Source organism: Eubalaena glacialis, chromosome 10 (assembly GCF_028564815.1).
Source record: "Eubalaena glacialis isolate mEubGla1 chromosome 10, mEubGla1.1.hap2.+ XY, whole genome shotgun sequence".
NCBI lineage: Eukaryota > Metazoa > Chordata > Mammalia > Artiodactyla > Balaenidae > Eubalaena > Eubalaena glacialis.
The window spans coordinates 72,700,248-72,713,791 of NC_083725.1; the positions used below are offsets into that span (position 1 = coordinate 72,700,248).

The following is a 13,544-nucleotide window of genomic DNA, read 5'->3' on the forward strand; positions in this document are numbered from 1 at the left end:
CATTTTTGATGACCATATGATTCTCATCCCTACTGACTCCATTCACCCTACTCCACTGTTCCTAAGATCTCCCTCAGTGACCTCAACCCACTGACCCTTTTATCCTCACCCCACGTTGATGGCACTTTACTCTCCACTACTATCACAGAAAACCACATTCACACATAGCCATCTTCTCTCATTCGCAACTTAAGTCTAGCCATTTTGGGTTCTTGACACAGCCTCTGAATTTCATTTAATAATCACTCTACTTAAATGCCTGAGGAATTTATCCAAAAATTTATTTTTTCATGCACAATAATTTGGCTTGAAAAATCAAAGTTAATATATGATATATAATACTTTTTAGTTAAAAGTTTTAATGGATTCATTAAACAAATATGAAAGGCATTCAGCAAATGTTAACATTGCACAGTTATCAAGGATGCAGCTATGTCAGAGACAGGTGCTATATTATGCATGGGTTCTGTTTTTATCACTATTTCAACTTTATCCTATTAGTTCCAACTCTCAGTGAGGCTACTTTTTTAGAGAACAAAAGGGAAACCCTACTGTCCAAGAACATCTGTTTTCCATATAATTTTTCTGTTCCAGGATTTCTTCTGGAAACATGGTCATTTGACCTGAAACTGAGAGTATGCTTGAAGCCTTGGGGCACAAAGATAGCAGAGTGAACACTCCTGTCTCCCAGCTCTGAAGATCCAAGTCCTTTGACTGCTCTTTGTACTGTCTGTTTTCACTGGCTATGGAGGGGTAGACAGTGAACCCTGAAATGGAAGCCAATGGATGCCCTTATGTCAGGCATGAATAATCTTTTTTCTTTGCATCAGGATTCCTTCAGATCATCAGCTTTGAGAACCTAGCAAAAGTCATTGCTTTAGAAGGTAAAAGTTTGCAGAAGGGAGATTTCCTTCCCCTCTCAGATCCTTGGTTGGCTTCAGCATGTTCTTCATTTTTATTTCTGACCATGACCCTATGGCTCAAATACTGTGAAAAGTCACAAGGGTGCCTGATTTGGAGATAAGCATTTTCTTACCTTTTAATACGTAAAAAGCATCTCTTATTGAAATATCACCACACAAAACTATATATTTTTTGATATTTTAGTCTTGAAGGAATAGTTTTTTTTAATCATTAATGATTAAATGATCATGGCTTAATCAAATTTGACCTTGTCCACAGCCTTGATTAAAATGGCCCTTTTTACCTGGTCATAAATCTTGTTCCATTAACAAGTCCTTCTCAGACTTGTACATAGCTCTAGGCTTTGAATACCTAAGCTCCTGTGAATTCTTTTTTTCCTTTTTTAAAAAACATGCACAGGCAAGTGCCAAGGCACCAGGGAAGAAGAGGATGATGGTTAAATAAAAAGTTATTTAACTTCTATTTTCCATATTTGTTGAATAATGTTTCCAGAATTGATGCAGGCTCTATCCTGGTCAAGTTTCTGGTTTTGTTTTTTTTTTCATTTCCTATAACAGGATATCCCTAAAAAGCACTATATTTGGGATTGGGAATCATGAATTTTCCATGAATGTTTTTGCATTCAAGCATTAATAACTCTTCCTCACAAATTTCTGAGGGTAAAAAATATACACTTAGAAATGAAAAGAATTTGTAGATTCCAGTCAACTGTATATTGGTTAAACTATGTAGTTATTCTATAGAATTTGTGGCAGTCTGCAATGATTTTAACTTCCCTCTATGAAAATGACTTTCTTGTGACTTTAAATAACATTATATATTTAAAAATAAAAAATAACATTCAGAATAATAGTTTAAAATATGAAGTAGGTATTTTAAATGGATTTCTTTTTATTTTATCATGTACTCATATATTTTAGTAATCTGTTTTTAAAGCAAAAGGAATTGAGGCAAAGAAAAATGAAGTTCTTTCTCAGCAAGTCTTCAACTCTTGCTGTTAACTGATTTAGTTTTAGATGTTTCAATTGAAAAAATTGATATAAGGGAGGTTTTCTTTATGAGTGGGTGATATTTTAGGCTTCCTCAGGTAATGTGCCTCCTTTGTTCAGATACTGGGGCTGTTTTGTGGTCATTGAGTATTAATTTTTTTTCAAGTCATTAAGCACATCCTGTTTCATGATTTTGTTCCATGCATCAGGAATTTTACCTTTATCTATAAATCTTTTGAGATATTTTTCTTGTAGCTTTGATCTGAAGTGACAGACAAACCATTTCCAGTATGGCTGGGTGGATGTGTCTGGGGTGATACTCCACCTGGCATATTCCCCTCCTGCCTGTCGATAGTTCTTATATGGGACTTTCCTGCCATCTCCCAAAACCAAAAAGCAATCACTTGCTACCAAACTGGTACAGCAATCAATGACAAAATGGTCTGTTGTGTACCAGCATCCTCCACTGACAGCCTGTGGACGATGGAAGGGAACACTGTGGTCTCCATCATGCGTAGGGATTGTGTTTGTACAAATTGCTCTACAGCAGGGACACTGTTTCCAGCAGCCAGAGAGATGTTCAGCGATCATTTTCTGGATTTCAGGAACGATTTCTTCTATAAGCATATACAAGTCATTCTCTTCTACTCTCTTCATTTCAGGATCCAAAGCTTTACTCATGGCTTCTTTGAGAAAGTCAATATCTTTTATCTCCTGGTGTTCAATGCTTATCAAGTCTTTTCGTGGGAAGATCAAGTTACTCCCCAGGTGATCACAGAACAAATCCAACCACCCAGACACAGTGCTGTTTTTATCTTTAGCTACTACTGTGGATGCCTGAATAGCTGAGAGGATGGCATTCTTGATTTCATCTGAACTTATTTTTAAAAATGTCTTCATTTTTTCACTTCCTTTGTCAGAACAATATCTTTTAATGTGGTTTTCAATGTAATTCTTAAAAAATGATTCCGGATTATGAAGGTACTGCCAATAATTATCAAAATTTTCCTCTTCTGCCAGAGAGATGAGAATGTGTTTCTCCAGGTTAGCCCTATTTCCATTGAATGCCGGGCAGGTGGCTTGCATGTCCCCGGCAATTTTGCGGGCCATGTTTTTCTTTATGGTGTTGGAGACAGCAGTGGTGAGTTTGTGCCACAGAAAATCAACAAATGTTTTAATTGAGGTTGCTCCCTGAGAAGAGATCTTAAAACTCATGAAGAAATCATCTTTCTTGCTTTCCAGATAGTTTACAGGATCATTTGCTCTCTTGAATGCCTTGTGCATATCATGAAACTTCATTGATGCTCTTTGGAATAAACACAAGGATAAGTCTATTTCATATTTTCTTGTAAATGTGTATCTTTCCTTAGTGGGTGCAGATTTCACCTCCTCATCTATTATTCTCAGGATTTCATAGAAATAACTTGGATTGTAATCATGCTTTTGCCTACTAATGTTGTTAATAGTTTCGTTAACTTTTGAAACAATGCGGTTAGTAGTCATATTTATGGACTCTTTATCCTGGGCCTCTAATGTCATTGTAACTAAGTTCAAATATTTCTTGTTCATTTTGATATGTTTGTCATATTTGATTTCAAACTTTTCTCCAGAATTTTTCTTCAGTATGCTTGCCATGTCTTTCTCCTTTTTGAAATAATCCAAAAGGATGTTTTCAGAATCCACTTCAATTTTAGGCTCTGTGACTGGAGGGTGAGTTGAGGACAAATCATAGACCCATTTTTTCCAAAGTGGGTTGAATTTCTCATGTAGCTCTTCCTCACTCAATTGGGTGCCCTTTACAGTTAAAGCCAACTCTCGGCTTTTTTCCAATAATTCCTTTTCATAACCTGATTTTTTGTTATGCAGTTTTTCTTGATTCTTTTTAAAACTAAGAAGTTCTTTGGCTTTTCTTTGGCTGTCTAAAATGAATGCCTCTTTAAGGATTATTAGCTTATTTTCAAAATTTCCTTTCCACTGTACCAGCACTTCACTATCTGGGTCTTCATTAAAATATTTTTCAAGTTCTTGCATGATGGCTTCATATTTCTCTGTAACTGGAGCCTCAATTGTGTGTGTTTCGAGTGTCTGTATTTTTTCATTCTGAATCTGGTTGATCAGCTGGTCCTGTATGCTCAGCACATGACTCCTCAACTCCCATGTCCAGTAGTTATACATGGTTTCCAGTTTGCTCATGGCCATGACCTCTCGGGTATTCCTGAAACTGAAAATAAAGTTTTCATTCAATAGGGCCCTCCACAAATCTTGAACTCGGAATTTTACATCTGATATCTTCATGATGCTTCCCCTAGATTCCTGTTGGGCAGTCACAAGAATTCTGCTTTTCAGTTCTTGGACATTGTGGCTATAACGAGGATTGGGAGGGGCCATTGGGGGATTGCCATCCCAGAGGTGAGCAAAGTAGTAGACGTGGGTATTAACATCAAACTTAATGACATCACGAAAGCGGGTTACATCTGAGCACTGCTCTTCTTCAGCTGCTGTTGCTGCCATTTCGTCCAGTCTCTGCTCTAGCCGCCTTCGTCCTTCCATAGTTTGGTCTTTAGCTGTAACTTCTGCCACATTCTGATGAACAAAGAAGCAACTAGGAGAGATTTTTACTTGTTTCATCCTCAGAAGAGCTTGGACAACTATTTGTAGAATATCTTGCATTTCTGATGGATTTTCCCCGAAAATATTGATCAGAGTCAAGTTTCCAAGTCCGATGACAAAGGTTGCCAACTCATTGTCACGATTCTGGGACTTGTTGCTGAGTTCTGGGGCCCGAAGTCCTTCTGTGTCCACAACAAGCACAAAGTCAAAGCCAAGTTCCTTTGCGAATGTCTCCTCCACCTTCAGAAGCTGCATGTAGGCCCCCCGGGTACACCTCCCAGCACTGACAGTGAACTGCAGCCCAAAAAGTGCATTCAGCAGGGTGGATTTCCCTGAGCTCTGCAGGCCAAGGACAGAGAGAACAAAGAGCCGTTTGTTTCCAAGTTTCTCAGAGACCTTGTCAAAAACAGCTGCCACCCACCTCAGGGGCACATAAGAAGCATCCCCATCCATCAGCTCAATGGGAAAACCAGATAGCATCAAATCTGCAGCAATGTGGGGAAGGGAGAGAAATAGGGTATCTTTCATGGATGAAGCTTCTTCCAGAGCTTCATAGATCTGGCCAACTTCTCTGAGAAGTTGCTCAATTCCCAAGGTGCAGTCACTAATCTCTCTGGAGATAACTTCTATCTCATTTTGCAAGCCTTTCAGAGAGTTGCTCTTTGGTGCCTCTTGCTTTTCTTTTTGGACCAGTGACCACAATGCCTTTTTCTTCTCATTTAGTTTTTCCAAGTGTCCTGCAGTCAAATTGTCTAAAAACACACTCAGCCATTGCAAGAAGTAGAGTTTGGTGTGAGTTTCTGAATGATTTTGGAAAACTTCAAGGACAGAATGCATTAAATCGTTGAGAGGAAAGGCTTTTCTCAACTGTTGACATCGTATCATTTGTTTATCTGTCTCAATCTCACTCTTGTGTTGTTCAATGCTTCGATTCCCTTTTTCTCTCAGATGATAGAGTTCTTTGTCCTTTTTACACCAAAGTTGCCACAGTTTTCCCTGAAGGGGTAGTAAATTTTCCTTCACCTGAGGTATTTCCATTTCTCCCAGTAGGGCCATTAGAATCTCTGCCTTTTCTTTGGCTTCCTTGCATTCTCTCTGGTCTTCATCAATAAGCAATCCTTGCTTGCGAGCAATTTGGGCACAGTTCTCCAAGCTGAGTGCAGTGTCAGAAAGCTCTAACAAACGTCTGATTGTAGTTATGAGCTCCTCTGTTAATTCTGCCTCATTTCTGTTTCTGATCCCAATTCTCACTCTTGGGCCAGAGTTATTTGCCATGGTTTTTTCTTTATCATCAAGCAAACAGATTAAAGTTTTTGATTGCTGACACAGGTCACGGACAATTTTTCGGGTTTCTTTATTGTCATCAGAAGTTGACATGAGGACCACAATGAGAGAAGAGACCTCCTGCAAAAAGGCAAGTTGCTTCTCATGTTCCTTTGCATCTCCATGAAGATTGATGAAGGTCAGGCAGTTGTCAAACCTGTCCTGATCTTCACCCCCAGGACAGAACCAGGCAACTTCCACCACACCTCCCATCAAGAGACAGTCTGTGCTGCTCCCTTTGCAATGTCGGTGAAAAAAGACATCATGTTTCCTTTTACTGAGAAGACAGTTCATGATCTGAGATTTGGAGGCAGAGAAGCCATTTCCAACTCTAATAAAAGACACAATGGGGGTAGAGACACGACACATCTGCTGATTTTTGTAATTGTCCTTCTCCTCTTTTATTGATTTCCCTGCTTGCTGCCAGCTCCTCCTAATTTGACTGAGAGACCAGAGACAGAATTCAATTTGAGCATTGCAAGGATTAGGTATGAGAAGGGGGAGGGCAAACTGACAAATGGAAAGTTTGGCCAAAATGTATTGTCTGGCAAAATCATCTGCACAGTGAAGAATTGCCATCTGTATATCCATAGGGTGAATGTAGGGCCTGGCATTAGTGGCTGCTGAAGGATTAGTGGTGCTATTACTGTCTTCAAATAGATCTTCATATGGATCAAAAGCCTCCTTTTGTTGATTTGAGGTGCTTGGATAGACTTGCTTCTCTGTGTATTCATCATCCTTGATGATCAGGTATCTCAGCCCATAATCCAGCATCAGTAGCTTCTGTAGGAAATAGTAGGGAAGCTCTCTTTCAGAGCAGGGCTGGGTGTTGTACACAGGATTCTTGGAGATCACATGGAAGTTAGCTCTGCTCATCGTTTTTGGGTAGTAATGTTCTAGGCCTAGACGCTGGAGTATTTCTAGGAAGGCTCTATTTTCTATGACCTCCCGTTTGTTACTTTCATTATCATGTGGTTCATGGGGCTGTTTCTTTCCATGGAAAAGACTTTGCAATTGTTTTTTCACATCCTCCATTTGCAATGAAGAGACGGTGGCCTCATAATCCCCATCAATGAGCAATCTCAAGTCTTTTTCTAGGTTTTCCCAATCATGATCTGCCCCAAGTTTGGTGAGGACATGTACAACTTCTTTAGACAAAGATTGTCCCATGTGACGTCTTACTAATGCCAAGCGTTCTGTTTTCTCCTCTGGAGAAGCAACTTTGATGCCAAGTGTAGCTGTCAGACCTGTGAGCACCAGGAATGCCTGAGCCTTGTAGTTGCAAATATTTTTGAGCTCTTGGTATTTATCTAGGGCAGTTTGCATTTTATCCAGTAGGAAGTCTAACTCATCACACCCAAGGAGATACTGAAATGTATTGTTTACCACATGATATCCTGTACCAGCTGCAATCAAAAGTAGCAAGATGTGTGTGTCTGGCTGCCCCGTTTCTTGGAGGTATCTCAAGAAGCAGCCAAGAGACAAGCTGACCTCGTAAGTTGCCTTGCTTTGAGCTTCCTCCACTGATTCTGTGGATTCAGACTTGGCCTTTACTTCCATAAGGTCATTCTGGGTTTTTTTAAAGATTTTAATTAATTCAGAAAATTGGGTGATATTGACATTCTCTTCCTCTGGTTCTGACTGAAACATCCACTGCATGATGGAATGAGCCTGAGGAAAGTTTGTCACTTTGTAGATGTGAGGATCCAAAAGGCTGCACAACTGAGATTTAATAAATTTAGTTTCATAAGTGGAATACTGTTTGCAGAAGTTGACAGTGTCTACCAGAAAATTCTGCAGACTCCTATCTGTGAGGCATATATTAGTCCAAGCGTTATAACTTTTTATTTTTTCACTCAATCTTTGCATGAAATTTATCAGCTTTTTAAGCTGCTCTTCAGGATCAGATACCTCCCAGGATTTCACATCCTCTAGGAAAAGCCTAGCCTCCTTCTCAACACTCAGTAATTCTTCTCCCTCCTGGATCTGGGCAGTAAGACCAGTCAGAGCAGTGTAGCTGTCTTTCAGGCAGTTAGCTACCTGATAAGGATCCTTAAAATCGCTTCGGTGGCTGGTGAGGATGATGTCCCAAACGGGCACCAGCTGAATTCCCCGGTCAATGACACACCAGGTTTGATTATTGGCAACTAGGCCAGCTTTCCACTGTGAAAGGCCATTTGCTTCTGGTGGGCCACCTGTCTGGGCCACAGATAATTGGACTTTGGTTTGGAGATTTTGGAAGGTTGTTCCCTGAGAGGCTGTTTTTGAATGAGAGTCTGACACATCCACACCTGCAGCAACATTCACTCCAAAGCCACTGTAGCTGCCCCTTATGTAAATATCCAGGGCCTCTGCAGCTTGCTGTTTCACTTCTGCCAGCTGCTCACTTTGGAAGCCCTCTGAAATGGCTTTCCACCAGTAGATTCCTCCCAGGTGCAGAGGGCCCTGGTTAGCATGAGAGCCAAACCTGTGAAAGAAGGCTTCAGTCCTGCGCCTCAGCAAGGGAAGTTTGTCTGGGTCTTCTGGCTGACCTGAAAGGTCTTCAATGCATTTCAGTTCCTGTAGAGCAGCCTTGGAGAACTGGAGCTGGTCAGTGGAAAAGTGGCAGGAGGCCAGTGGGATGTAGCTGAACTTGGTTGAGCAGAAGTAAGAGTGCTTAGAATGTGACTGTTGGGTTTCCTCGGATTCTGAATGTTTGCTCTGATTCATAGCAGCTTCCAGGCTAAATCCCCAACCTCCACCCTTTGCTGAGGCAGTTACACTGAAGCCCAGCTTCTCTACAGCCTGGGTGAACATGGATTCTTTTTGAGAAGATGTAAATTCCTTTGTTTCCATCCGTGTACTCTGCTTAGGGCCACAGAGTGAGAACTCCTTGGGGACACTGAGTAGCTCCTCTTTCTTCTCTAACAGGCCCCTTTGGTCACTGGTTTTGTAAATTCCCTGAAGGGCTAGTCCTCCAGATGCATGTCGCACCAGCTCTCTATCTGGAAGGTTCTTCCTGTGAGACAGTGTCCCCTCCATAAGTTTGAGTTGTCCCAGCATGTTTTCCATGACGTCTCTTAGGGACTTTTCGGGACGTGGCCAGAACTCTTTGGGGATCTCCATTGCCTGCATCAGCTCTGCTTCCTTTTTCCTCACTGCCTCTTCCTGTCGCTGCCTCCCTTCTGCCAGCATCTCTCTTAGCTCCTGCAGTGCCTGTTCTGCCTGCTTCTGCCTTTTCTTTATTGTTTCCACCCGAGACTCCTGTAACTCTGAAAGAGTATTTGAGTATGACAGGTTAAGCAGCTTCTCCAGGGCCCTTTTCTCCCAGGGATGTTGTGCCTGGGATTGCAGCTTCTGGAGTTCTTTTTCTTCTAGGTGTTGTAAGGCTTGGGCACAGGTCACACCCAGGTGTTCCTGCAGCTTGGGCAACCAGTACTCAACTGCCAATCCTGCTTCTCTCAACATCTCTTGGAGATCTTGCCCATTTTTGCCTCTGAGCAGGAGCTCATTAGGGGTAGACTCTTCTGTGTCCATGGCTGTGGGACGAAAAGACACTCAGTTAGCCTTTGGCATGTTAATATACAGAACTCTGTGATTAATTTGCAGAAATCTGATGCTTTTCTAAACACTAATAATGAACTATCAGAAAAAGAAATTGAGGAAGCAGTCCCATTTATGATCACATTAGAAAGAATAAAATATCTGGGAATAAACTTAATCAAGAAGGTGAAAGACCTATACTCTGAAAACTATAAATACCGATGAAGGAATTTGGAAATGATACAAAGAAATGGAAAGATATCCTCTGTTCCTAGATTAGAAGAATTAATGTTGTTAAAATGTGCATACTACACAAAGCAATCTATAGATTTAATGCAATCACTATCAAAATACCCATGACACTTTTCACAAAAGTAGAACAAATAATCCTAAAATTTATTTGGAACCACAGAAGACCAAATTGCCAAAGCAGTCTTGAGAAAAAAAGAAAGCTGGAGGTATCACATTCCCTGATTCAGACTATACTACAAAGGTACAGTAAGCAAAACAGCATGGTACTGGCCTAAAAACAGACACATAGATCAATGGAACAGAATAGAGAGCCCAGAAGTATATCTACACACTTATGGTCAGTTAATCTACAACAAAAGAGGTAAGAACACAATGGAGAAAAGACAGTTTCTTCAATAAGTGGTGCTGGGAAAACTGGACAGCTACATTAAAAGAATGAGATTAGCAAAAAATGGGCAGAAGACCTAAAAAGACATTTCCCTGAAGAGATGGCCAACAAGCATGTGAAAAGATGCTCAACATTGCTAATTGTTAGAGAAATGCAAATCAAAACCACAATGAGGTATCACCTCACACCAGTCATAATGGCCATCATCAAATAATCTACAAATAATAAATGCTGGAGAGGGTGTGGAGAAGAGGGAACACTTGTATACTATTGCTGAGAATATAAGTTGGTTCAGCCACTATAGAAAAGATTGTGGAGGTTCCTCAAAAATTAAAAACAGGACCACAATATTGTCCAGCATCCACTTCTGGATATATATCCAAAGGAAGTGAAGACAGGGAATTGAAGAGATATATGCACTTCCATGTTTATTGCAGCATTATTCGCAATAGCCAAGATATGGAAACAGCCTAAGTGTCAGTCCATGGCTTAACAGATAAAGATTTACTACACACACACACACAATGGAATATTTATATTATTCAGTCATGAGAAAGAAGAAAATCTTGCCATGTGTGTGTGACAACACAGATGGACCTTGAGCGTATTATGCTGAATGAGATAAGTCAGACAGAGAAAGACAAATCCTGTATAATATCACTTATATGTAGAATCTAAAAAGCCAAACTAGTAAAAATAGAGAGTAGGATGCTGGTTACAAGGGGTTGGAAGGTGTAGGAATTAGGGAGATGTTGTTTAAGGGTACAAATGTGCAACCAGTAGATAAATAAGTCCTAGACATCTAATGTTCAGATAGTGATTATAAGCAACATACTGTGTTATAAACTTCAAAGTTACCAAGAGACTATATCTTAATTGTTCCCACCACAATAAAGAAATGATCATGTGATGTGATAGAGGTGTTAGCTAACTCTATGTTGGTAATATTGCAATATATAAATGTATCAATTCAGCATGGTGTATACCTTAGACTTATGCAATGTTATATGTTAATTATATCTCAGTAAATAAATAAAATGCACTTCTTACCTGGTTTATACTTGTCACTCACTTCTTACTCTTCATCTGACACTAGTTAATAATATCTTTGTATTATGAATAACTGTTTTATATTATGAACTGTATATGGATTATGAAGATCTCTTTTCTACTGATGCCATCTTAATGTGTGTATGTAGGACCAAATGTTCTAGTATTCAGTGTTTCCTCAATGTTATGTTTTTCCCCCCAATGCCTTTGGACATATCTTTGGGCAGAAGATGAGATGAGATTTTACATGTCGCAACTTCACACATTATTCAGGTTTCCCCTCTTTTTGGAATTCCTGTCCTACTGAATGTCACTATCGTACTTCCAGGTCAATGGGTGTCCTACTCATCCTTCTTCCTGCTGACATGAATGCAGTTCACCATGTCCTTTCAATTTATCCATTTAAATCTCTCTTCAATCTCAATTCTTTTTAATCCCCTACCAGCTCTCCAAAAGATTTTGCCTTCACCTTGTCTTTATTGGATTTCTATAATTGTCATCTCATCTTACACTCATTCTTATTTTGTGCTTTCCATCTTCCCCAATGTCACTAAAATTTGAATCTAGATTTATGGCAGACTTAGAAACTCAGAACAACGTTTTCAACTGAAGATATCTAAAATATCTAGATAAATTTTTAAGACAAATTCTTTGGAGCCTCAAGCAATTTACTGGATAGTGAAGTAATATCTGATGGAAGAGGTAAATAAATTTTAAGCAACTGAAATATTTCCATTACAAATTAAAGCCAACATTTAAGACCTTGGCATACACCAAGGAGGGCAAATAAATTCACAATCAGACATATCATAGTGGAACTGCAGAAAATAAAACAGCAAAAACAAAGCATTTAGAGAAAAACAGATTTTATCTTCAAACAACTAATAATTAGAGAGAGGGCTGACTTCTCAGCAGGATTGATGGAAGCCAGAAGCCAGTGGAATGGAATTTTAAATTTATTGAAAGAAAATAGCTGACGAACTAGGATTCTGTACAGAGTTAGATATCCTTAAAGAGTTACAGTGGAAGAAAAACATGATTGAAAAGAACACATTGACAGAGTTTGCTACTTGGAAATGCACGTTGAATGAACTACTAAGGCATGTTTTTTCAGGAGAAGGAAAATATCACCAACAGGTCCTTGCGGTATTTGAGAGGAGGGTCAAAGATTCTATTGATTTTGGTGCCATTTGTTAAGTAGAATATATGTTGCAATTTCTAATATAATGTCAAACAGAAGAGTAACTGTCAAACTAACAGAGAAAAAATGAAATAACAAAAACACTTGATCATACAGCTTATCAAAATTTGTGGGCTACAGTGAAAGCAGTGCTTAGAGGGAAATTTACATTGAATGCATATATAAGAAAAAATTATCTGAAATCAATAATCTAAGTTTCCACCTTAGGAAATGAAGAGAAAATTAAATTCAAATAAGCAAGAGAAAAGAAATAATGAAAACTAAAGCAGAAACCAATAAAATTGAAAACAGGAAATCAATAGAGAAAATCAATAAAACCATAATTTGATTTTATGAAAATACCAACAAAAGTGATAATTCAGACTATGAAAAGAAAGAGGGAAGGCACAAATTACTAATACCAGAAATAAAATAGGGGTTATGAATATGAATCCTATAGACATTAAGAGGATGAAGAAAAGAGTACTATGAACAACTGTTTGCTCTCAAATTTGATAACCTAGATGAAATACACTAGTTCCTTGGAAGACAACAATCTATCATAGCTTACATGAAAGGAAATAGATAATCTGAATAGGCCCGTGTGTATTAAAAAAAATTGAATCAATAATTAACAACCCATCCAAAACAGAAAGCGTCAGTCCCAGTGGGATTCACTGGTGAATTCTACCAGACATTTAAGGAAGAAATTGTACCAAATATCTACAATCTCTTTCAGAGGACAGAAGCAGAGGGAATACTTCCTAATTTAATTCATGAGGTCAACATCACCCTAATACCAAAATCAGTCAAGGACATTACAAGAAAGAGAACTATAAACCTATATCTCTCATGAAAAAAAAAGTAACAAATTAAATCTAATAATATGTAAAAGAATAATCCACCACAACCAAGTGGGATTTATCTCAGGTATGCAAAACTGATTCAACATTCAGAATCAATTAATGTAATACACCACAACAGACTAAGAAGAAATATCACATGATCATACCAATATATGGAGAAAAACTATTTGACAAAATCCAACACCCATTCATTATAAAAACTTTCAGCAAACTAGGAATAGAGGGGAACTTCTTGAACTTGATAAAAGACACTAACAAAAACCCTACTGTTAACATCACACTTAATGGTAAGAACTTAGAAGCTTTCCTCTTAAAATGGAATTGGTAAAGGAATCCCGTTTCATCACTCCTATCACACATCCTGTTGGAAGAGTTAGCTAATAAGATAAGAAAAGGAAATAAAAATATACAGATTGGGAAAAAATAAATAACACTGTCTT

At 38.8% G+C, this 13,544-nt stretch overlaps 1 protein-coding gene across 2 annotated transcripts in view; it reads right to left on the minus strand.

Annotated features, from left to right (window-relative positions):
• Positions 1–392: 392 nt before the first annotated feature.
• The window catches only part of LOC133098591 (interferon-induced very large GTPase 1-like), a 31,015-nt gene continuing 17,863 nt past the window's right edge, over positions 393–13,544 (minus strand). For both annotated transcript variants that reach the window (XM_061201388.1, XM_061201389.1), the window contains one exon: positions 393–9,364. In XM_061201388.1, coding sequence (XP_061057371.1) covers positions 2,064–9,362 — 7,299 coding nt within the window. In that variant the 5' untranslated portion in view covers positions 9,363–9,364 and the 3' untranslated portion in view covers positions 393–2,063. The remainder of the gene's footprint in view (positions 9,365–13,544) is intronic.